The sequence below is a fragment of the Enhydra lutris genome, unplaced genomic scaffold (genome assembly GCF_002288905.1).
Source record: "Enhydra lutris kenyoni isolate GAN:26980312 unplaced genomic scaffold, ASM228890v2 scaffoldscaffold13, whole genome shotgun sequence".
In the NCBI taxonomy this organism is placed as follows: Eukaryota; Metazoa; Chordata; class Mammalia; order Carnivora; family Mustelidae; genus Enhydra; species Enhydra lutris.
In genome coordinates, this window is record NW_019154097.1 from 52,893,656 (window position 1) to 52,915,257 (window position 21,602).

At 51.5% G+C, this 21,602-nt stretch overlaps 1 protein-coding gene across 1 annotated transcript in view; it reads right to left on the reverse strand.

The window, feature by feature from the left end:
• Positions 1-21,602, reverse strand: part of LOC111145539 (sidekick cell adhesion molecule 1) — a 509,203-nt gene that overhangs the window by 84,013 nt on the left and 403,588 nt on the right. Inside the window, 3 exon segments of the mRNA XM_022500452.1 lie at positions 11,026-11,124; positions 13,092-13,281; positions 14,640-14,755. Coding sequence (XP_022356160.1) covers positions 11,026-11,124; positions 13,092-13,281; positions 14,640-14,755 — 405 coding nt within the window.

Genomic DNA, 21,602 nt, shown 5'->3' on the forward strand with positions numbered 1-21,602 from the left:
GCCGACCTCCTGGCTCCCTGAGCCCTCACAACAGCCAGGACAGGAAACCTACGAATCCTCACATGGCCACAAAGCAAAGAGAGGGTAAGTGGTCTGCCTGAGGTCACACAAGAAGTCACCAGCAGAGCTGTGCTGGGAGCCCTGAGCCAGTCCCACTTTCTACTGAGTCATACTGCTCCTGTGAAGAGAAAACATCTGCCCCCATCCTCCAGCAAAGGGAGAGTCCCCTTGCCGAGTCCTGGCTGCTGGAGACCATGCATCGCAGCACACCAGAGTATGTCTGAGGGATGACAACATGTGGGGTGCGACCAACACATGCTCTGAAAGCACACCTGCCCAGAGTGCGATTCAGGCTCTGGGAGTTCTCTGCTGTGCCCCCCGGGGTCTCTGCATGTTAGGCTGCCTGAGGGGGCCGTGTGGCATGGATTGGCCCGCAGGGAGGGCGCCGACCACGAGTGGAGTAGAGGGGAGGGAAGGGGTGTTGGGCCCCAGTACCAGCTAAGCATCAGGCACACTCACTCCAGGTTGTAAAGTGATCACAAAGGAAGGACTGTAGGCAGTTCTCCACCCTCTGTGGCTGCAGGACTCGGCATCCCCACCAGCTCCTCTGCCTGCCGCTCTGGATGTCCTTGGTCACGTGGCCTCCAGGGAGTTTCATCCCCAGACCTCTGGGCCTCACCCACGCACCTGCTGGGTCTGGCAGCTCTGGGGAAGGGCAGTGAGTGCGAGAGCTGCCAGGGACGGGACCCAGACAGACATGGGTCAGACTCCCGCTTGGTCCCGTCGGAGCTAGGGATGGACCAAGACGTGGGAGGGACACCCCGGCCCCGCCACACCTGTCCATTTTGCTGTGTGCTGTGCGCTCCACATTGAGCCAGGCACAGAGCCGACGCTGCGTTCAGGCCTTCTGTGCATGTTGCCTGACAGCGGCCTGTGTTCCGGGGCCCAGACTGCGTCCCTGGCCATCAGCCTTCTGGGCGGAATGGGGTTTCCTGTCCTGGAATTCACAATTGCATTCATCTTGGAAAATTCCTAGCCTTAAGCTGCCTTTTTTTTTTTCCCCCCTTAATGAAGGCATTAATGTTCTATTGCAATGTTTCGTCATTACTTTTGAATTGTATACACTCACTCGGCTCACAAATAACACGGGAGTGTAAGGAATGAGCTTCAAGACACCTCTTCCTGTCCAGGCCCCAGCCCGCCAGGTCGGCTCTGCCAGCTTCTTGGGTGTCTTTCTGGGGAGCGTCGGAGAGCACAGGGTCGCTGAGGCCTCCGTGGAGACGCGCTCGTCCTTGCCTGAGTGTGCACGAGCTGGGCCCGCATCCCGCCCCGTGCCGGGCTCTCCTCGGTAGCACCCCTGGGTAGGCATTCACTCGGCCACAGGTCTGGCCCTTCACAAGTCTCTGCATCTGTTTGTGGCCCTTCTCCTCCCCATGCCCGAGTGTCACGACGTCCTCGCCTCTGACGGTCATGATTTCCACAAGGTACTCAGTCCCTAAATCCTCCTACAGCACCCATGGACTCGACCCTGGGAATGGGGTGACGTTGGCGTACTTCCTCCCCCGGCTTGTCAGTCACACACGGCTGATTGCTTACAGTATTGCTTTTCTTTCCCTGCTGGTCTGTGCATTTAGCTCTGTTATCTGAGCTATTAACTCTGAACTTCGGCTCTGACACTTACCCGCTGCTATAAAAGTTATGTAAATCAACATTCTTAAGGCACTTCTGACCTCAGGATGCCTCTCTCCGGCTGTTATGAGTCGTGTTATTATTTTTATGTTGTCAGGATTTGCGGCGAGGCTGCGGGGCGGGGGGACTAGGGATGCCTGCTCAGCCGATTTAAAGCGGCGCACGGGACAGATCAAAGCTTTCGGGGAAGGCAGCCGCTGTCCCAAGGCTATGTTGCCTGCGTGGGGATGTGGTCCATACACAGGGGCTGAAGCGAGCCTCACGTAGGACCAGTGTCAGCCAGAGGCCTTGGTGGCGACTCTGTCCCCGCCCACCCCGAGCATGTGGAGGAGGGTTGTCTGCGTCCAGAACAAAAAGCACGTTAATGACTGACCAGTGACATTAACATACGCATCTCCCTCAACTAGAGAAAGAAAGCAAGGCAAGATACTTTGCAAAGACAAACTGACCTTTACAATGAAGCCCAGAGGCCACACTGACAGACACAGACGTTACCTAGAAGAACATGAGCAAACATAACATTTTTAAAACCTCAAGAATGATGCGGGACCTGGTGTCAGCGAGTTCAGCCATCTGAATATCGTTCCTCGTGATGAAGAGACACCAGCCTTCCTCAAAGAGACAGAGACTTGCTTTGTGCTGGAAGCAGGCTGATGTACGTGGGTCTGGGGCTTGGGCCCCGTGCAAGGGCACACGGGATTTCTGGGTGGGAGGAGCTGAGCAGGTGTTGTTTTCACCGTGTGAGAACACGCGCCTGTGCCCAAGGGAGCAAGGAGACGCAGGGACCACCTGCTTGTACACGCTGTCCCAGCACCTGGAGCGGGCCGATAGCCCACCTTGCACGCACAGGTCTTGGGAGGCGTCCAGGCCCCTTGGGGCCCAAGATTGCGGCCTGCAGGCCGTTCCTCCTACTCGACACCTCGGCCCACCTCTGCGCAACTCCCAGCTTCTCATTTCCAGTCCCTGAAGCGGAGTTAGCGTAGGCCACCCCCAAATATGCCATTTTCGCCTCTTGATTACTTTGGATTAAAGTTACTTAAGAAACGGCCAGCACCGGAGGGACGCTCAGATCCTCCTCTGTCCCCCTGAACACAGGACGTCAGTCCCCCTCGATGCACCAGGAGGAAGAGAGCAGCCTCGTCGCCCGCCTGGGGCAGTTTAGGGCCAAGGTGGCTGTAGAACCCTGTTCACCAGTCGACCCCCCAAGCCCAAACCCCTGGTCTTGCCAATTCCTCACCAATTCACTATTTCTTTAACTCAAAGGCATTAAAAAACAGCCTGCTTTGGTCACTTTAGAGCCTCTGATCTTTGGGGCTCCTGTACACACAAAATTAATTTTTCTCCTGTTCACCTTATGTCAGCTTAATTCTTCGACCAGCTGTAAGACCCAGAAGGGAGGAGGTAGAAGCTCTCAGCCCTACACTGTGAATCAAGCAAAAACTCGCCCTACTTATTAGCACCTCCCAGTCATTAGAGCAGCGTGAGAGCCCCGTTCTGCCCGGGGTGGGGAGGGCCTGCTGCTTCCCCAGCTCCTTCCTGCTCTAGAATGGTAGAATTCTGATGATCTGAAGAAAAGAGAGACAAGTGGAAAATAATCTGGTCACTCCACAAGACATTTGCAAGGAAATTTTGAGGGACGGCAAGGCATCTGGGAACGGGGAGTGGAGGGGCACAATCCAGTGCCCAGGGGTGGATGCCAGCACAGCCGAGAGGCAGGAACTCCGAGGCCAGGGTTCCTCTGGAAAGGATGGGTTGTTTCAGAAAGCAGACAGAAAAACCGGGGTTGTCTGGAGGAGGCTTGGGGTACCTGCACCAGGAATAGGGTCAGGGCGGTGGGTTTGGGGTCCCTGCAGCAGGGTTTGGAGTTCAAGCTACCACTAGGCATGGAAAGAACATGACAACCCAAGAAGAATGGCCCCCCACCCTGCCCACCCCAATGCCAGAGCCCTCAGCCACAGGAGCCCGGAGCACTAAGGAGGGGTAGAGCGTGTATTAGGATGGGAGGTGGCCCGAGGCCCAGGCCCCTCTGAATGTTACATGCCATGGGCCGCCGTGAGGCACCGCTGGCCACACCGGCCCAGAGAGGAGAACGGAGCCGGCTATACAGGGGCAGGGGCTAGACAGCCAGGGGGCTCTGCCCACACCAGACACTTTCTGTTCTGTGGATGTTGTTGCCTGAGTCCTGAGGGGCCCAGTCGGCTCCAAGACAACCCAGGGTGAAGAGTTTGCTAGGGAGGTGAGCCCAGGAGACAGAGAAAGCTCACAGATGGCATGAGGAAGCAATTGCCCTGCTGGACCCCCAAGGTTCTGCCCACTTGGGGGGTGTGGCAGGGGCTGCGGCGGTGACCCCCAAGCGCCTTCGGGCACAGTGCCCTGGGGCCCCAGGACACGGCAGGCCAGGTTGTGTGGGGTGATGCTGGGGCCCTGAGGGCCTACGGCGTACATGGCACCTGCCACCACCTTGAGGTCACTGTTCCTATCTTAGGGACTGCTTGTTATCATTTTTCTACACTTATGAAACGAAAACAAAACCAATTTTACTCCAGGTGCAGGCTTTTCGTTCGTGTCTTCTCAGCACATCTGGAAAGCGTCATTCTTGTCCTTCAGGAGCGTGAGTTTGGATTGGCTGGAATATTGCACCGCATGGACCTGCCCCCCGAGGCGCTACCAGCACAGAGCGGGAAGGGGGTGTTTGTGGCGGGATGTCCTGAGCTCCTCCACCACCAAAGCACGGAGCCCACAAGGCCCACTTCCCGCAGCCACGGCGTTGATTCAAGCAACACTCGGAACAGCAAGGCCCAGCGTCGACCCTTTGCAACTGTGGGAAACCCCGCTTACCACCTCTGCCTTTGTTCCAGCTTCTGCATGAGCTACTGGGAGAAAGTCCCTCAACCTGGGGTTATGTCCGTTCCTCTTATCTGCCCTCAAGTCAGGGTGATGTCCCCCAGTCCTCATTCTGTGGCCTGGTGAACATAACCTCAAACGTCCTTACAACGCCACAGCCTCAACGGGCAGGAGAGGAGAGCTTTTCCTGTGCCCAAGCGGCAGAAGGAAGGAGCCAAGTACCCGTTCTTGTATCTGTCGGGAATCACGGGAGTGTCATAGTGTCGTGGTGGAAAAGGCCAGTTACGTGATTACAGCTCGAGTGCCATCAGGGACATAAACTTGCTGGGTGACCGTGGCATAAGGGCAGAAGGCTGCGCTGGGTGTTAGGAAAGAATGGGCAAGCTGAATCAATACCAGGAGGGAAACACGGCCCGAGTGAAGTCTGATTTGTAAGGTTATGGGTGAATTATGATCATACAGGCATTCCGGGGGGCAAGGCCAAGTATGAGCCGCATTGATCCAAGGCGAAGATGGAAACTATGCGAGCTCTGAACATGCCCAGAAGATGGAAAAGAACGCGCATCTAGAAAATCAGAATCGGGAAAGGGTGTGTGTTTCAAGCCCAACACCCGTTCTAGAACCTTCCGCTATGGGAGATGCAGGAGGAGGTTCTAAGATGCTTCTGTGCTGGGAGCCTGCTGGGGGGCGGGGTGTGGCTCCTGGGAGGGTGGGTCTCAGCTGCCTTCTCAGATGGGGTGACTATGGACCGCACCTGGAGCCCTCCGGGGGAGCTGCGCACGGCCCGTTGGGTGGTGGGCGGCCTCTCCTGAGTTGCATGCATCCTGGGCGAGCGAAATGGCCCCATCTGAGAGTTGCCTGTTCGGTGGTGTGTCCCTAGGGCCCGATGCTTGGGGGCCCGAAGCCAAGGCCACCCATGGGGCACGGTGCTGCTGACCCCCTCGGTAGCCCCAGTGGGTGGGCGTGAGAGGTGATGGCCCTGCCAGCACCCACGACTTGTTGGGAGAGCCCACGGCCACAGAATGGCCTCTGGAAGGCCCAGCCCAGGCACCGTGTGGCTTGTTGGCTCTACGGCTTATCCGCGTGAGGGCTGGGGGCAGACAAATGCAGCAATGGATCAAAACTCTGTATTTGCAAACAGGGATTACAGTCCCTTGTGATCCTTACTCTCAGCAGAGTCTTGGCACCCCCTTCCATAATAAGCTGAGGGTAAATGTTAGGCCCTCGGCAGGCAGGTGGAGGTGGGGGGAGGCTCTGGTGTGTGTGCGGGCAGCCCCCCGTGGGTTTAAAGAGCACATGCCGCACATTAGCTTGGCGGCATTTAAGGGAGTGCGGAGTCGCCAGCGAGGGAGGGAGGGTGACCGTGCTCAGGGGGCTCCCGCCGCGTCCCCCAAAGGCAGGCTCTAAATGCTAAAAGCTCTCCACAGTAAAATATTTACGCAAATAAGCAAGTGTTTTTCCCTGCAGGCGCCTGGTGCTGTTGCATGCTGTTAATCTTTTTTGGAAATGCAAGAGCATGTTTTGATATAGATTACCGAAGCCTGGGCTGGGGAGGAGTTCATACACGCGCCCCGAGCGGGAGCACTGATTCGAGGTCTCTGGGTGGGAAGCCAGTCTTGCGAAAAAGATGTTTCCCTTTCTCTCCCACGAACACTGATCTGAATCTTCAGGCACTGTTTTCTCATCCTTCCTACGGCATCTGCAATTTGATGGGCTAGCTGTGCTAATACGCAGGCGGCGGGCTGCCCAGACAACATTCGTTACCGTTACAGCTAAAGGCCATTACCACAGAAGACGCTCGGACGTGGTGTTTTTCTGCATTATGGTAGATGGAGCACTATTTTACCTTTTCTTTGCTTTGCCATGGTCAGAATGCACGAAGAATTAAATGCTGCCCTCTCTTTACCTGGTCTTTAGTGTCACACACCCCACCACCACCTGGCACCCCCAGGGACTGCAGATCAAAATCCAAACTTTTGAATGTCCCTTATAGCCTGAATCCAACTTCTGCCCTTCCTGGTTCTTTTCCCCGTCTTGTCCGTGTGAAACCTCTGCAAGGGATGGCCAGCTAGATGCGGGCACCGGGCGAAGACTTGGGGGACAAGAAAGAATTCTCCTGTCCAGGAGACATGATGAAATACTAAATAGCCATGCATTTGAGCAAACATTTGTTGAATGCTTACAACGTGGCAGGCGTTGTCCTAAGGTTCTCATGCACAACTCAGTCAACACTACAAGGGAATGTGTTATTCCCATTTGAGGGATAGGGAAACTGAGGCATAGAAAGCCTCAGTCACGTGCCTAAATTCATCGGCCTGGGCTGCTGAGTCTGCAAGCTTGCCCACATTGCCGTTGGCCTGTCCAGAGCGTGGTGCTTCAAACCCAGGGGAGAATAGGGGAGGATGCCCAGGATTCATGAGTTTATTATGTAGACACAGCATTTCTGAAGGGAGAGTGTGGCATGTAGGGGAAGAACTCTGGAAATGTTCTAGCACCTTCTCCCAGTTAGTCTGCTTCCAGGCCTGCATCCTGAAGAGATCATCAGAAATGCTGTCAAGAGTCACCTCTAAGGACGTCAGTCACATCGTTATTTCTCACTGCACAATTGGGACATGATCCATATTTTTAAAAAATTTTTAATTATAATGTATTTGCATTTCAACATTACATTTTTGGGATGAATATGTTCACATCTTGGACGTCCGAGCAGCACTTAAGTATACAGAGAAAAGTCTGCTTTTGGCATGTGGTAAACCAGATGTCCTGAAAACACTTCCTGTTAAGACATCCCAAACTAATAAATACGGTATCAAGAAACGAAAACCTAAGTGCATGGTTGAGCCAGCGAGCAGGAAGGAGAAATCAGAGACTGAAAAGGAAACAGAACAATAAGAATTGAGATGAAACCAAGGGCAGCCCAGGGATAGGAGCAGCCAACAGACCTGCGAGGCTGGGCGCGCTCATCTGGGGCTGGGCACCCTTCCACACGTGCACCCAAGGGCAAGCGCCAGGATGCTGTAGATGCTGCATACATCCCGGTTGGGTATGTGCAGACACAGACAGTGGGGTGTCTACATAGGAAAGATTCATGACATGGGAAGAGAAGAGCAAAGTCACAAATACGTGACAAGAGTTGGAATGAAATCTAAAAACAGGCAACCATAATATTAGACTTTTAAGCTTAAGTTTAACTCTAGGAATATCTTATAGAAAACCGAAGAAGAGATAAACACAAAATCCCTTGGGGGTCCTGGCGGGTTGGCTGTGGTTGACGGGGCAGGAGGGACACGTGCGGGTCACCCCCGCTAAACACACCTATAATACGACGGAGAGGCTCCCTTCTAAGTAGGAAATACTTTGTACTTACAATTTTAGAAAAATGATCAGAAAAAAATATTAACATTATTTTTTGGGCAGTGGAATTGTGGTGATTCTCATTTTTTCCTGTTACATGTCTAAATTTTCTGTTTTTTTTCAAAGTTTAGAATGAATGTGTTATTTTTATCTTATGATTGTCCTTTTTTATTATAAATCTTTCCAATATAGAGAAAATACAGGGAATAATATAGATGGAACACCCAAGTGTTCATTGTACCAACTTGAATAAATCTAGACATTTTGCCAAATTGGACTTTTTTTTTCACATAAGAGAGAAGATGAGACAGGAGGAGTTGAGGCCGTTCTGTGGCCCCACCGGACCTTCTTCAGAGGCAACCCCCCTTCTCAACTCGGGGTGTATTCCTGTCCGTGAGTTCACACGTGCACTGACCGTGTGGACCCGTAAATGGTGATAATCACACGCATGGAGGTTTCTATGTGCAGGAACCTTCTCCCGCTGGGTATATTCTTCCCCCGAAAAGGCTTGTAAGACTTCCTCATGCTGACTCATGTGGGCCTTGGTCATTCCTTTAACTGCTGCGGGAAGAGTCCACAACACACCTTTCTGTGGCCTGACTGATGGACACTCGGGTGTCTTGTCATCAAACACGACATGGCAGGAGTGTCTCGTGCATGTCTCCTTGGGTACAGCTGTGAGAACTCAGGCTTATGACCTGATGGGAAGGGCCTCTGGGATTCAGGGACAGATGTGCTCCCCTTGCCCAAGCATTCCAGATCATTCTCCGGGAGTATATGAGTGTGTGTGTGTGTGTGTGTGTGTTTGCCTATGTCCCTGTCTCTCCTGGGTCATATCCGACCTTCTAGGGCTCCAAATCTGAATGATGTAAATACCATCTCATTGTGGTGTGAATTCTCTGAATTCACAGTGCTTTTCAATCAGACGTACAAACGTTAAAGATGCCCTTTGAGGTAAGTGACAAGATTTTACTTTTGGACAGCGAGACTGGCATGCTGACAGTGGGCATGACCAGGCAGGGAACAGGCGTGGAGGGAGCTTGCAGATGGAGAGGACATCAAATGTGACGTTAGAGGCACAGAAGGGCAAAGGACACGCAAGTACAGTACAGGGCTGGCCCGGGTGGAGGGCAGAGGCCGTGGCGGGAGCACTGGGGCTGGGCAGGGGCTTCTAGGCCTGGGGGGGTGGGGACAAGGCCTTCCTCCTCGGCAGGCCGGGGAGACTCTGCTTCTTGGAGATTCTGGGTACTGAGACAGGTCAGAATTCACATTTTGTGCTCCAGGTTTCCTGTCTTGTGGAAAGCTGGGGCCACCCCCGGGTCATCAGACATTAGCCCAGTTCCGTCCAGGAGAGACAGCAGCTGGGCGGGGTGCTGAGGGGGCTCTGGGAGGCCTGTGGCCCAGCCATGCACTCCGTGGACCATCTCCTGCCCCAGGTCTGGAGCACAAGGCACCGGGCCTAACAGGGGTCTACAATCCCATCTCATCTGGCGGGATCCAAAACACACATTCTACCAACAGCTTCTTCCATGGCTCGTTGTGGTATTAAGGTACCAAGAACCTGTAGCTCTGAAGGTCACCCAATTCAGAAATACTCTTAGCTAAGTATTCCACCCAGCAACCCCAGGAATGGCACCAGGAAGGGACAGACTGAGCAGGGCCCCAGCCTTGCAGCAGACGATGTCGGCACGCCCCAGGCTCTGTCCTCCCTGTGTTCATGAAGCAAGAACTCAAAAAACATTTGTCTCTCTGTGTAGTTATTACCTAAAAGACAAACCTGATTATGTCACTTTGCTGCTCAAAGTCCTGGGGTGACTCTCTACTGCCCTCAGCACAGATTTTTTTAAAAAAGTGTTTTTTAATGAAGTAAAACCCCTTTTCAAACCAAATCTTAGAATCCTAATGTCAGAAGCCAGTGGGTATGAGTGGTGATTTTTACTACCTGTCTGTAAGCACAAGGTCTATAATCTTCCTGTAACTATCCAGTGCATAAGCAAAGACACATGGGGGTCCGCTGTGAGTCTGGACTGGGGAAACACCCTATTGGATGCTGGCCGGGGTCTGGAGAGTAGACCCAGCCAGGGGTCCTGGCTGTTAGATGCCTGATGTCACGCGTCTGGGCCCCTGGGCACTCCCTACATGGCCGGCCCAATCATCCCCAGCCGTCCCCGGCCCGGCCCAGCCCACGTCTCCAGGCTGGGGTCTGTCTACACTGCCACAAGCACGAGGCATTCCATCTGGTGAGTGGGTGACCTTCTTCCCTTCCTCCAGGACTGCAGAGGCCACTCTCCAGCAAAATCCAGCCCCAAAGCTGCCTTCCGTCCGTGGCAAGCCCCTCAGACCCACGGACCTGCTCGTGGGGCATCTCGTGAATGGTCATTGGTCAGCTATCATATTGCATTGTCCTCGTGCCTCTCCCTGACAGTGCCAGGAGCCACTCACATCCCAAGGACGGGCACCTCTTCTTCACTCCTTACGGCCCACCATGCATGCAATGCTGTGCATGGGAGAGGCCCTGAATTTGTCATGCCGAAAGGGTGACTAAAGGAGGGAGCTGATTTTTTTTTTTTTTTTAAGTAAGACTTGTTGCCTTTGGGGAACTAAGAAAAATTAAGGCTTTTCATCAATGCTGTCTGAGAGGCCTCCCTGGACAAAACGTTAAAAATAAACAATTTCCCGGGGACCCAAGGCACACAATTCACTCTGGAAACTTCTTAAAAGGATGAGGTGAGGGCCCGGCAGCCAAGGATGTCTCCCGGAACTGGGGAGCGAAGCCTGGGTCTCTGGCTCCCATGAGCAATGAGGCTGCTGCTTCCCAGACGCCCATGGAAACAGCCTGGTTATTTTAGAGCTGAAGGAAGGGCCAAAGACAGATGGTTTTGTTGCGAACCCCAAACAAATGGAAGGTGTTCTGGGCCAACAAAATGTAAATTTCAACCTGCAGAGGAACCTCAGCACATAGCTCACAGGACCGAGGAGGTATCCTGCTTTCCTTTGCACAGAAAGTGCCGGGTGGCGGCAGGCACATTTTTTTCTTTTGGTTCAACCTCTTTGATGTGTAATAAAAACACACGAAATCAATGTAATTGCTATTTTCCTCTGAGCTATGATCTCTTTTAATCACGGCCGCTTCCTTACCCAGAACGATGCCGTTGGGCTCTTCCGGTGGCTGCCACACGATCCGCACGGATGTGAGTCTCACTTCTGGGAACACGAGCCTTACTGGTGGGCCTGGGGCTGGAGGGAGGAGAGGAAACCTGTGAGCCAGGTGTCGATATGGGGCTACAGGGGGACGTGATGAGGTTACAACATTACATAGGGCTCTGTGGGCTGGCCAAGCGTTTGCAACCATGGGTGTCTCTGTTCATGGACCAGATGCCCCAAGGCCGCGAATGACTTTTGGAATCTAACTGGCTCCATGTGGCCCCCTAATGGTGTTGAGAAAACACCTCATTTAGAACCCAGCTCAGCTGCTTTTCCAGCCAGAAACGGTGCTCACAGACCGTGCTGGGAGCCCGAGAGTGCAAGGGGCGTGAGGCTGCAAGTGTGTCAGGCCCAGGGTCAAAATTCTGCCAATGTGGGCTGAATCCTTTTGGGGGCTTGACACCTGCTATCAGGAGTTAGATAAATCCGATGGCCTAAAGTCCCTCCCCATGTTTACAATGAATGATTATTCCCCTATGCACCGTCTTAGAAAATTAAGAGTTGATGTGCACAAACGTGTATAATAATTCTGTGTGGCATGGCGCCATTGCCTACCAGTGTCATGGCCCTCGTAAATATATTTACTTAAAGGGGGAGGCGAGTGGCCAGTCCAGAACTTCTTGTTGGAACTGAACAGATTCCCAGATAAGAGGCAAGGGGCTCAGAACAACGAACACAGAGATAGGATTATGGGTGTTAGAGTCATTCCGGGGCCGCTGAATTCTGCCTCTCACTATTAAGTGGAGAACAGTATTTAAAATTTTAAACCTGTGGTTTAAATAAATCTGTGACCCTTGTGTTTGGTAACATAAATGTAAGGAGGGTATGGGTTCAGAAGCCAGGACCAGCTGCAAAATATGTGAATTTCAACAGCAGGCTTATGTGGCCTCTGTCCCCTCCCCCGTCCCCAAGCCCCATCACTGGGATCACACTGAAATGAGGGAGTGGAAAGCATGCTTCCAATCACACTGTGGGAGAAGAAGGAAGAGCATTCTGTGAGTTCCAGCCTCTACTTTAGAAGGAGGTAGTTGTGACTGGCCAAGGTTGGAGGCCCCTTGTACTTTCCGTTCGTGGCTGCCATGGGTTCGCAGAGCTCTGCTAACATCCTTGAGGCCACTGCCCCCCCCATCAGACCCCAGCCCCCCCACCCCGAGCTCTGCATCCAGGACAGGACGGGGTGCAGAGCTCTTTCCTCTCCTTGACTCAAGCCCAGCGCTGCTGCTATCTCCCAGGAGAGTACAAACAACCGTGGGGCTAACTGAATGACCTCGGCGTACCAGGAAATCGAGTTGTTACATTTCTGCGAGAAGCTTCTGATCCCTAAGGTGTGTGAGGGGGGTGGGGGCGGGGAGAGCTGTATTTCCCCTAGAATATGTACCACCCCCTCCCCGACTATTTGCTACAGCCCATGTAACAATAAAAATGTAAAAAGAGATAACCTTTAAGTGTTTGACATCTGCAAAGTGGAAAAACATATGCGCTGATGATTTAGACTTCCATAAAAACAGAGCTGTCAAGAGGCGCTTGTTATCCCGGCCTGGAAGCATGGGTGTGGGGAGTCTGGAGCCCGCGGAGTCCACAGAGCCCACTGCACTCAGGGCATGAACTTCTAGGGACCTCTTGGAGTGAGGACCGCGGGAGCGGCTGGCACCAGGGAAACAGAGGCACCCAGGCTGGGGGTGGGGCTCCTAACCCGATCTGTGCAGACACCGCCAGCCGGAGCGGCTGGATGTTTTATGGCCCCCGCCCAACCCGGCCTTTACTGTGAAGCCTCTTTCAATTTACGACCGAAATTCGCAGAGGTTCATAATTAGGCTGTAAAAATTCACTCGGGGCTGAAATTGGCCATATAAACGCTCAGTGACTGAAAAACAATCCTGTTTTGTTTTTCTCAACTGAGAAAAGGTGGGGGGAGGGGGTGGTGGAAGTGGTTTGAAAATTAAGTTACTAATGACCAGCGCTCGGGTCGCTGGGGCTGTTGGAGCACGCCGTTACCGTACCGTCGTCCTTGGTCCGCTCCAGGACGAGGGGCGAGCTGGGCACGCCGTTGCCGATGCGGGTGAACGCCAGCACCTGCAGCTCGTACAGCACGAACTTGCGGAGCCCGGCCAGCAGCGCCGACTGCGTGTGGTTCCCTCGCACGACGTGACTGCGGGGCTCGGGGTCCAGGTCTTTGGCCCGGAACAGGATCTGGAACCACAGCGTACAAGTGTGTGGTCACGGGGGTGTGGGTGTCAGGAGGGGGTCCCTCCAGCACACGGCCAGCACCAGCTGACTGCGGATTCTCTCCACAGCGGCTGTGTTCCAGGCTTACGGGTCTAGTTTCCATACGCTGGTGTTTTGCGGGGAAGACGGTCTCTGGGGCAGGAGAGGAGCTGGAGTCATGACCCAGGCCGAGGCTGGGCGGCCTACCCCCGAGCCATGAATAACAAGATCCGAGGCGCACGACAGACAGTAGCCACACCACCTGCGGCCATGAGGACGAGGCCTCCGTCACAAACGCAGACAGTGTGCCTCCTGCAGAAGGAGCCAGCACCACCCACCCCCCCACCTTGGTTTCCTAGCTTCTTGGGAAATTGGGCTCCTACCTCAGGACAGCTGCTGTAAGTCCCGGAATCCCGGGCCCCACGCACAGACACAGCACCCTGGGAGGCGCCGCTCCATGGCCCTGCCGGCTCCCTCTGGTTTGCTAAGTCCTCATTCACAGCTCACCCTTCCTGAGCGGGTCCCTCATTCGGGGGCCCAGAAGGCCATGGAAGATGGTGGTCCTCAGGGAGGAGCCTGAACGCCACAGGGCAAGCTCTCTTCACCGGGACCCAGGTCACTGCACCTGCCCAGTAGCAGCGCCATGTCCAGCAGGGCCTGAGGCAGCCTGAATGCCCCGGGAACAGGTGGGGAGAACCAGAGACTAGGGATGGAAACCAGGAGAGCGGGGAGTCCCCATGCCCAGAGGCCGTGTGAGGTGGGGTGTAACAGACCAGGGTGGAGGGGGGCTGCTGGGCACATCCGGGAAAATCCATCCCTCTGCTCAGGGGAGGGGATGGAACACAAGCACACGTGCGTAAGGGCAAGTAGGACTGAACCCGGCAAGGGCTCCTGGAGAAGCAGAAAGGCGCACGCCCCCTCCTGTGCCGCCATCGCCCGGGACTGCCCAGGGTGCCGGCGTGCCCGTGTGTGAGCAGGTAGCTCGCACTGACTCGGCACACGCTAGGAGCAAAGCGCTTCTTACAAAATTGAACCCCCTTGCTTCTCAGGCCAGACTCAGAGCCAGCCACCACGGGTACTCCTGTTGTACAAGCCTGGAAGCAGAGGCTCCTCGAGTTTACGCAGCCGGCTCCCATCCGTGCCTTATCAGCGCCTACGTTAGGACGTCGTACCCGGGCCTCATCCCCAGATGGAAATGAAGTTTAGAGGAGACAACAGATGTGAACATCACAACACAGGCTTGTGTTGCAGGTCTGGACGTCCCTCTGAGCTCCTTGGTCTAGGGGAGTGACACGCGGGTGCACCTGCAAGGCCTAAGCATGGGACGGTCACCCCCGACATACCTTGTAGCCCAGTATGAGCCCATTCTGGTCCTGTTCGGGCACCGAAGCCCACGTCAGTAAAATCTGGGTGGAGCTGACGGCCTCAGCAGACACGTTTTCAGGCGCAGCTGAAGGAACTGCAAAGACGAGTAAAACAGATTGGTACCCAAAGTCCAAGGGCTTCTGTAAATAAAGATCCAATTTTTACCCAATCAAGTTGTCCTTGAAAGAGCAATGAATTCTAAGCATTTTGGAGTGGTCAGATTAAGCCTGCAGGGGTATAACAGAAATGTAAATCTCTTTAATATTAGCAGCAATTCCACAAATCCGGGCTACTTAGGAGCTCAATCTTACCTGAATCCACCCAGCAAGAAAATCTGCTTGGTCTGTTTTTATATTAACTTGTGGGACCTGCAGACTTTGATCTCAGGTCACTCTCACACACCAGTTCAGTGATATCTCTGAACGTGGTATTTCAAGAGGGGGCAGAGGTGCTGGTGAGGAGGGGACAGCATGGTCTGCATGAAGGGGTGGGGAGGGAAGATTTCCTAGGCACTGAGTGCACGTCTTGTCCTAGGGGTCTCAGATCCACCGTCATCTCTAAGAGCCACAACAGCCCCGGGAGGCAGGGGTTATTAGCCCCATTCTGCAGATGGAGAGACCAAGGCTGGAGGAACCCCCCCCCATACGTTTCAGTGAGGGCTATTTCACGAGATGGACCTGTGGACACGAGCTATGCAATTCTTGACTTGTGTATGTGTAGGATTTTTATTCTCTTCTGTTTAGGTATATCATTGAACAAATTTCAGTTTGTCTTCTGTGTTTTCAATGGTTTGGGTAGAAAGTGTGTAAGGACAAGAGTCAAGCTTTAAAAGCAAGGCTTTATATTCCAGATCATCTCAATTTGCTTTGAGAGTTTCCTTGTGAACCCATTTAAACTTTATTCAGACAGAAAAGAGAGATCCCAGAGCTCCCCAGCAAAGTCAGGGGATGCAGTGTTCACGGACAGGCACTGAGCACAAGGCAGCTGTTGGCTGTGGCCTGAAGGTCACACCTCCCATCACGTTCTGGAGCCTCCGTGGTTGAACAGGAGATGAAACCCTGCAAGTCCAGTGGGTTTCATGGAGAGTAATACGGGATAGGACTTGGCATTCAACGTGGGAGGGATCACTCTGCAGAGGAAGGAATGGAGGCTCCGAGTGGTCACCTGCCCACATCCCTAGTAAGGGACAAAACCACCTGAAGCTGAGAGGCACTGAGGTGTTCACAGGGAAGGAACAAGCTCACAGGCTGCGGAGCGAGAGCAACTCGACAAGAATCCCGAGCCATGGGACCTGGGGAAGCTGCTCTGCTCTTCTGGACCTTGACTGTCCCATCTGTGAAATGGCCAAGTGCAGCCCACCCATCCTTGAACCTACCCTCTTTCTCCCCTGTGCCCATCCCCAGCACTCAGCTTTGCAATAAGGAGGCAATCCGTGGCTCTCTGTTCTGAAGAAAGTGAGACAATAACACCATAACTTCCCTTCCCTACCGAAGGAGGGTGAGTGGAAGGCTGCTAAGCCCCCAGCCCTCGCAGCATCCATCCCTTCTCTGCAGGCCACCGTGGCTCTGTGAACAGAAGGGGACGTGCCCTCAAGTGCACCTCAGAAGCAGGGATGCTCTGCTTACAGGGGCTCTCGCCACCCTCCATCCACAGACCCAGCCACCCTCCTTCCCTCCCTCCCTCCCTCCCTCCCTCCCTCCCTTCCTTCCCACGAGTACTCTGTCCTCCTAGCAAAGCGACTGTAAGCAGCTCAGTCATTTGCTCTGAACATACATAGTAACGAGGCTTCGCACAACAATGCTGCTCTCCAATGTCTGATTCCTGGATTTTCTTCACTGAAGTGATTTGGTCTTCATTATGGGTTGAACTGTGTCCCCCTCCCCGCCGGCCTCCATACGCTGAAGTCCTAACCCCTGGCAGGTCAGAATGGGACTTATTTGGAACTAGGGTCACTGCAGATGTCATTAGTTACAAGAGGCCATACTGGCGAAGGGCAGCTAATCCAGCATGACCAGTGTCCTTCGGAGGGCATCGCAGGAAAAGACGGACACGCACGCAGGGAGGCCATTGTGGCAAGTCTGGAGGGACGTGGCCACGAGCCCGGAAGCCAGCAGGAGGGGGGACAGGGTCCTGGAGCAGAGACTTCCCCAGGGTCTGCAGAGGAGCGGGACCCTGCTGACGCCTTCGTGTCTGACTTCTGGCCTTCAGAATGGCAGGAGAGTAAATCTGTGCTGTGTTAAGCCCTCGTTCTGGGGTGCTTTGTTACGGTGGCCTGGGAAACTAATACTGTCTTCAAGAAAAAAGTGCCAGGAGTCATGTAGATCCTAGAGGTGCTGTCACCTTATCTTCCAGCTTGGCCAGGTCACCACCACAGCCAGTGGCTCCTGCAAACAGAGGCCGAGAAGAGAAGACCAAGGAAAGCCCGAGAAGGCACACTGCTGAGGGAACATGGAACTTGGGGGGTTGGTGGGCAGGTTTTGGCACCTTCTGGTCCCCAGACAGTGGAGTCATGGAGGCTTCCCGGCAGCAAAGACCTTGGCTCCAGCCCCAAGCCCGGTGACTTCCCGGCCTCCATGGCCCAGCGGTGGGCCTGTCCCTGCTACTCACCACATCAACCACCTTCAGAACACAGGCGTTAGACTGGCTGCTGGTGGAGGCCAGTCAGTGTGTCCCCAGAACAGAAGAGTCACCTGTTGGTGTCTGTTCGCATAAGGGTTCAGGGATCTTCCTCATACTTTTAGAGAGAGACAATGTCGGTCAGCCCACACCTGCTGGATACACTTTTTCTTCCCAAATATGTCAGTTGGGAGTCATTCCTATGGTTTGTCAGTCATTCAACAAAATAGTAGTAATTTATCTGAGCAACTAAGTGTCACAAAAAAGAATATAATTTCAAGCTTCCTCAGCCCTCTAAGAGACACGTGCTTGCCACCCACGCTTCCCTGTGTCCCCTGTGACTTCTGGTGGCAGCTCCTGTAGGGCTCATGCACATTCTCCATGCCCGAGGGGGCTCCTGCCACGGCAGTCACCCCCGGACATCGCTCACACATATGCTTATTGTGTTCAAGAAACAAGGGTTACTTGGCTACCTTGATTCAACTGTGAACTGAGTCATGACCACTCGAAGAACAGGCAAGCTGACAATTTATCAGACTCTATTTAGAGTAAGATGAGAACTCCAAAGGTGCTGCGTGCCCACGACAGCAGTGCTGCGTTCTAAGAACTGTCCCTGCCTGTAAGAGAGAGACTGTTGTCATAGCAACACAACACGTCCGCCTCTCTAATCCGTAATGATTTCCTACGGGCCCATGTGTGACAAGGTGAGTGCTCAGTCCTTACCACGGATCTACAGATCACACTGATTTTCTAGGGTGTGGTAATATGTGCATCCGTGTCCTGAAGGGCATCCACTGCCCCACAGAAGGAAGGCCACCCAGTGAGTGGGATGACTGGATGTGGCGCCAGGAGCTCGGCTGGGTGTCCAAGGACGGAGCCACAGAAAAAGGCCACACTCGGAATTCCATGTCAGTGGATTCAGATCCCACTGGGATCCAATCTGCCATTTAGTTACAAAGTATCTGTGGTTTTAAGATTTGGTAAGAAAACAAAAATCTTTTCCATTATCTGTTTCGAGGTAGATTTGACTTCCTTTCCAATCTGCCATCTTGCATCTGGGGACAGTGTTAGAGATTCCTTTCATGAAGAACAATCCTGATTAAAACGCTTCTCTTTTCTTCATTCGCTCTCTCTCCAGGATTCCTCACGGCTCAGTCTTTTTGATGTTTAGGGCCTCATTTATCCTTATATCATAATAAATCAGAGGATGTCACGAAGCTAGTTAGAGCATACTTCAAAATGGGAAACGTCATTTCAATGTGGTTCAAGATGTTCTGCTCTGTGCTCCCCACACCAGCTTTCTGTATGGCCATGACTATGCCGTATGAGAGGACCCCTGTGTGGCCATCTCCACAAGACATGCTTCTGCAGTTCTCTTCTCCCCATTGGCTCCCTCCCCCCTTTGCCTCCCCATCAGCTGCACTCCACCCCTGGGCCTTGCAACACCTGCCCTCTCTAAGCCCCCCCCCCCCCCCCACAGGCTGAGGGGTGCCTGGCAGGATCTGTTCTAGGAAGGGGCGATTCCTCTGCTGGACCAGGGAAGGTAAGACATCAACATTGCTGCAATGGAGAGGGGACTGCTTGTCAGAGGTGAAGGGTTGCCCCAGTAGGAAGTTCTGGAAGCACTGTTCAAAGGTGGAGGTGCTGAAGCCCCAAAGGACCAGCAACATTGGAAGGGATGCCAGAGAAGGCCCCAGGTTGGGGGGACCAATGTCTGAGCGCCAGTACTCTTGGTGGAGAGGTCAGCCCAAGAGGAGTCCTAGGAGCCCACTTTTCCTGTACCCCAAATGTCTGAAGTCTGAGTCATCTCATCTTGAAATGAAGATCAATAACCCTATTATTCAATTTGTGATGAAAACATCTGGAGAACCAAAACTCTTCTAATTGAACAAACACCCCATTAAAAGCCAAAAAATAATTTTCTGTAAGCCAGAACCCTCAAAATAAGAAAGAATGTGTGAGCATAAAGCAGAACTTACATTGCAAAGACAATTTTGAGACCAGAAACTTTCTCAATAAGCAAATGATGAAATTGATGCAGTTAGTTCGGGGGGCCTAGTTCCAGCCTATGATTCTCCTTTAGCTGTGCAAAAATATGTCTGTGTTGTTTCTGTCAACCAAGACAAAAACAAACTCATCGTGCCTTTTTTTTTTTGATACCAAAGCCACACCTTGATATTAACTAAAACACAGAAATGTCTACAAAAACAATATCATTCAAGAGAGTCTCCTCAGAGTTATCGGGTAGGAGGCAACACAAGATTGTCTGAAGGGAACAGAGCTAGAAGCAAGCATCTGGGGTGAGCTGACACCTAGAGTGATCTCCCCAGCATTCTCCTGACCACTGTAAAGGGAGCTTTGCAGCAGCTGAACAGATTTCTACAAAAATATAGTCTTACCTCAGCAATTTTGCCATGAGTTTGTCTTTTGAGAGTGTTCTTTGGAAACCTAACAAAACAGTATTATTTTCCATTTTTATTACATTTTATTCAACCTTATGTGTTATTTAGCTTACAGTTTCTGGAACAAAATCCTTGAAAAGTAATTTAGCTGCGTGTAACACTTGAGGTTAACAGTTATTTTCCCTCAGCTCCTTCAAGATTATTCTCATTACATTATGATTCCATTGTTCCATTGTCCTCTGGCCTCCACTGTTCTTGAGAAGTTGGCTTCCAATTGTCTTGTCTTCTGTAGGTAAGATGCCTTCCCTCCAAGTGTTTTCAAAATTTTTTTTGGTTTTCATGCTCTACAGTTGCAGCATAATGTATTTCGGTGTGGATTTATTTTATTTATTCTGTGCAAGATTCACTTTTCTTCAGTCTGATAAAGTATCAGTTCTCAAGCTTCTTGGCTATTATCTGCCTATATTTTCTCATTCTCATCTCCTCCCTCCTTCCCCTCTGAGTCTTATTAGTTATATGTTGGGCCTTCCCATTCCATTCTTTATGTCTTTTAACCTCTCTGTCACGTTTTCAGCCTCAGTGTCTTTGTATTATATTTTAAGTTATTTACTCGTACCTAGCTTCCGGTTTGGTAGTTCTCTCTTTAGCAGCGTCTAAACTGCTTTTCACCTAATGGTAGCATTTTATTTTCAGTGGCTGTGTCCTATTTGTTTTCTTAAAGAGTGCTTCCAAAGTGGCATCTTTACCTAAAGTTTTGATGCTTTATTTTCATAATTTAAGACTACAGCCTTATTTTATATTTATTCCAGTTCTTATCAGGATATAATTGATACACCACATTGTGTAAGATTAATGTGTACAACATGTTGATCTGAGACACTTATGTACTGCAAAGAGACTACCACCATAACATTAGCTAACACATCCATCAGTCACAAAATTATTGTCCCTTTCTTGTAGTGAGAACATTTAAGATCTACTCTCCTGGCAACTTTCAAGTATATAATGCAGTATTATTAACTATGATGATGATGCTATACATAAGATTACTCAGAACTTATTCATTTCACACCGGGAAGTCTTTAATAATTTTAAACTTATATAAATAAGTAAATAACTTATATAAGTAATTTTATACTTATTACATATTCTCTTTCATACTATTATGTATTTTAAAGCAATCAAAGCCCTATTTCCTCCCTACCTCCTTTCCTTTCTTCCTTCTTTCCTAAAACAAAAAAGATCTTACTCTTACTCATACCAGAGTATTTCCTTGTGTGTTTGAAAGTTGTGACTTTATCTTTAAAAGCGGATTTTTCTTTGGGACAAGTTGGCTGTGGCAGTATCTCTCCAGAGATGTTTCCTACTTTGGTTGCCCAGAAAGTCTGGCCTAGAACCGTGTTTCTTTCTTCTTCCTTTTTCATTTTTTGTTTTGTCTTTCAAAAAAAAAATTATCTTGTTTTTGGAGGATAGTGAAATCGTTTATTGGGGTATAATACATAATCTTTCAGGAGGAGTGGATCACTGTTTCCCTGGGGTAAGAAGATTTTCCGGTCAGTGACGATGGTCTTCCTGGCCTTCCAATGATGTAGAAAGTGTACAATCTCTGAACCATACTTATTGTAATATCACTTAACACCTTTACTGTCCAGCTTGTTTTTTTTTTATTTTATTTTAGCCACCTTAGGGGTGTGAACTAGAATCTCATTGTGGTTTTTGTTTTCATTTCCCTGGCGGTGAATAATGTTGAACATTTTTTCATGTGATTACCTGACCATTTGTATGTCTTCTTTGGAGCAATGTCTGTTCAGATCCTTCATCCAGTTTTTAACTGGGTTGTCTTTTCATTGTGGAGTTGTAAGAGTTTTTTTTATGTACATCCTGGATATGGGTCCTTTATCAGATGAAGGATTTGCAAATACC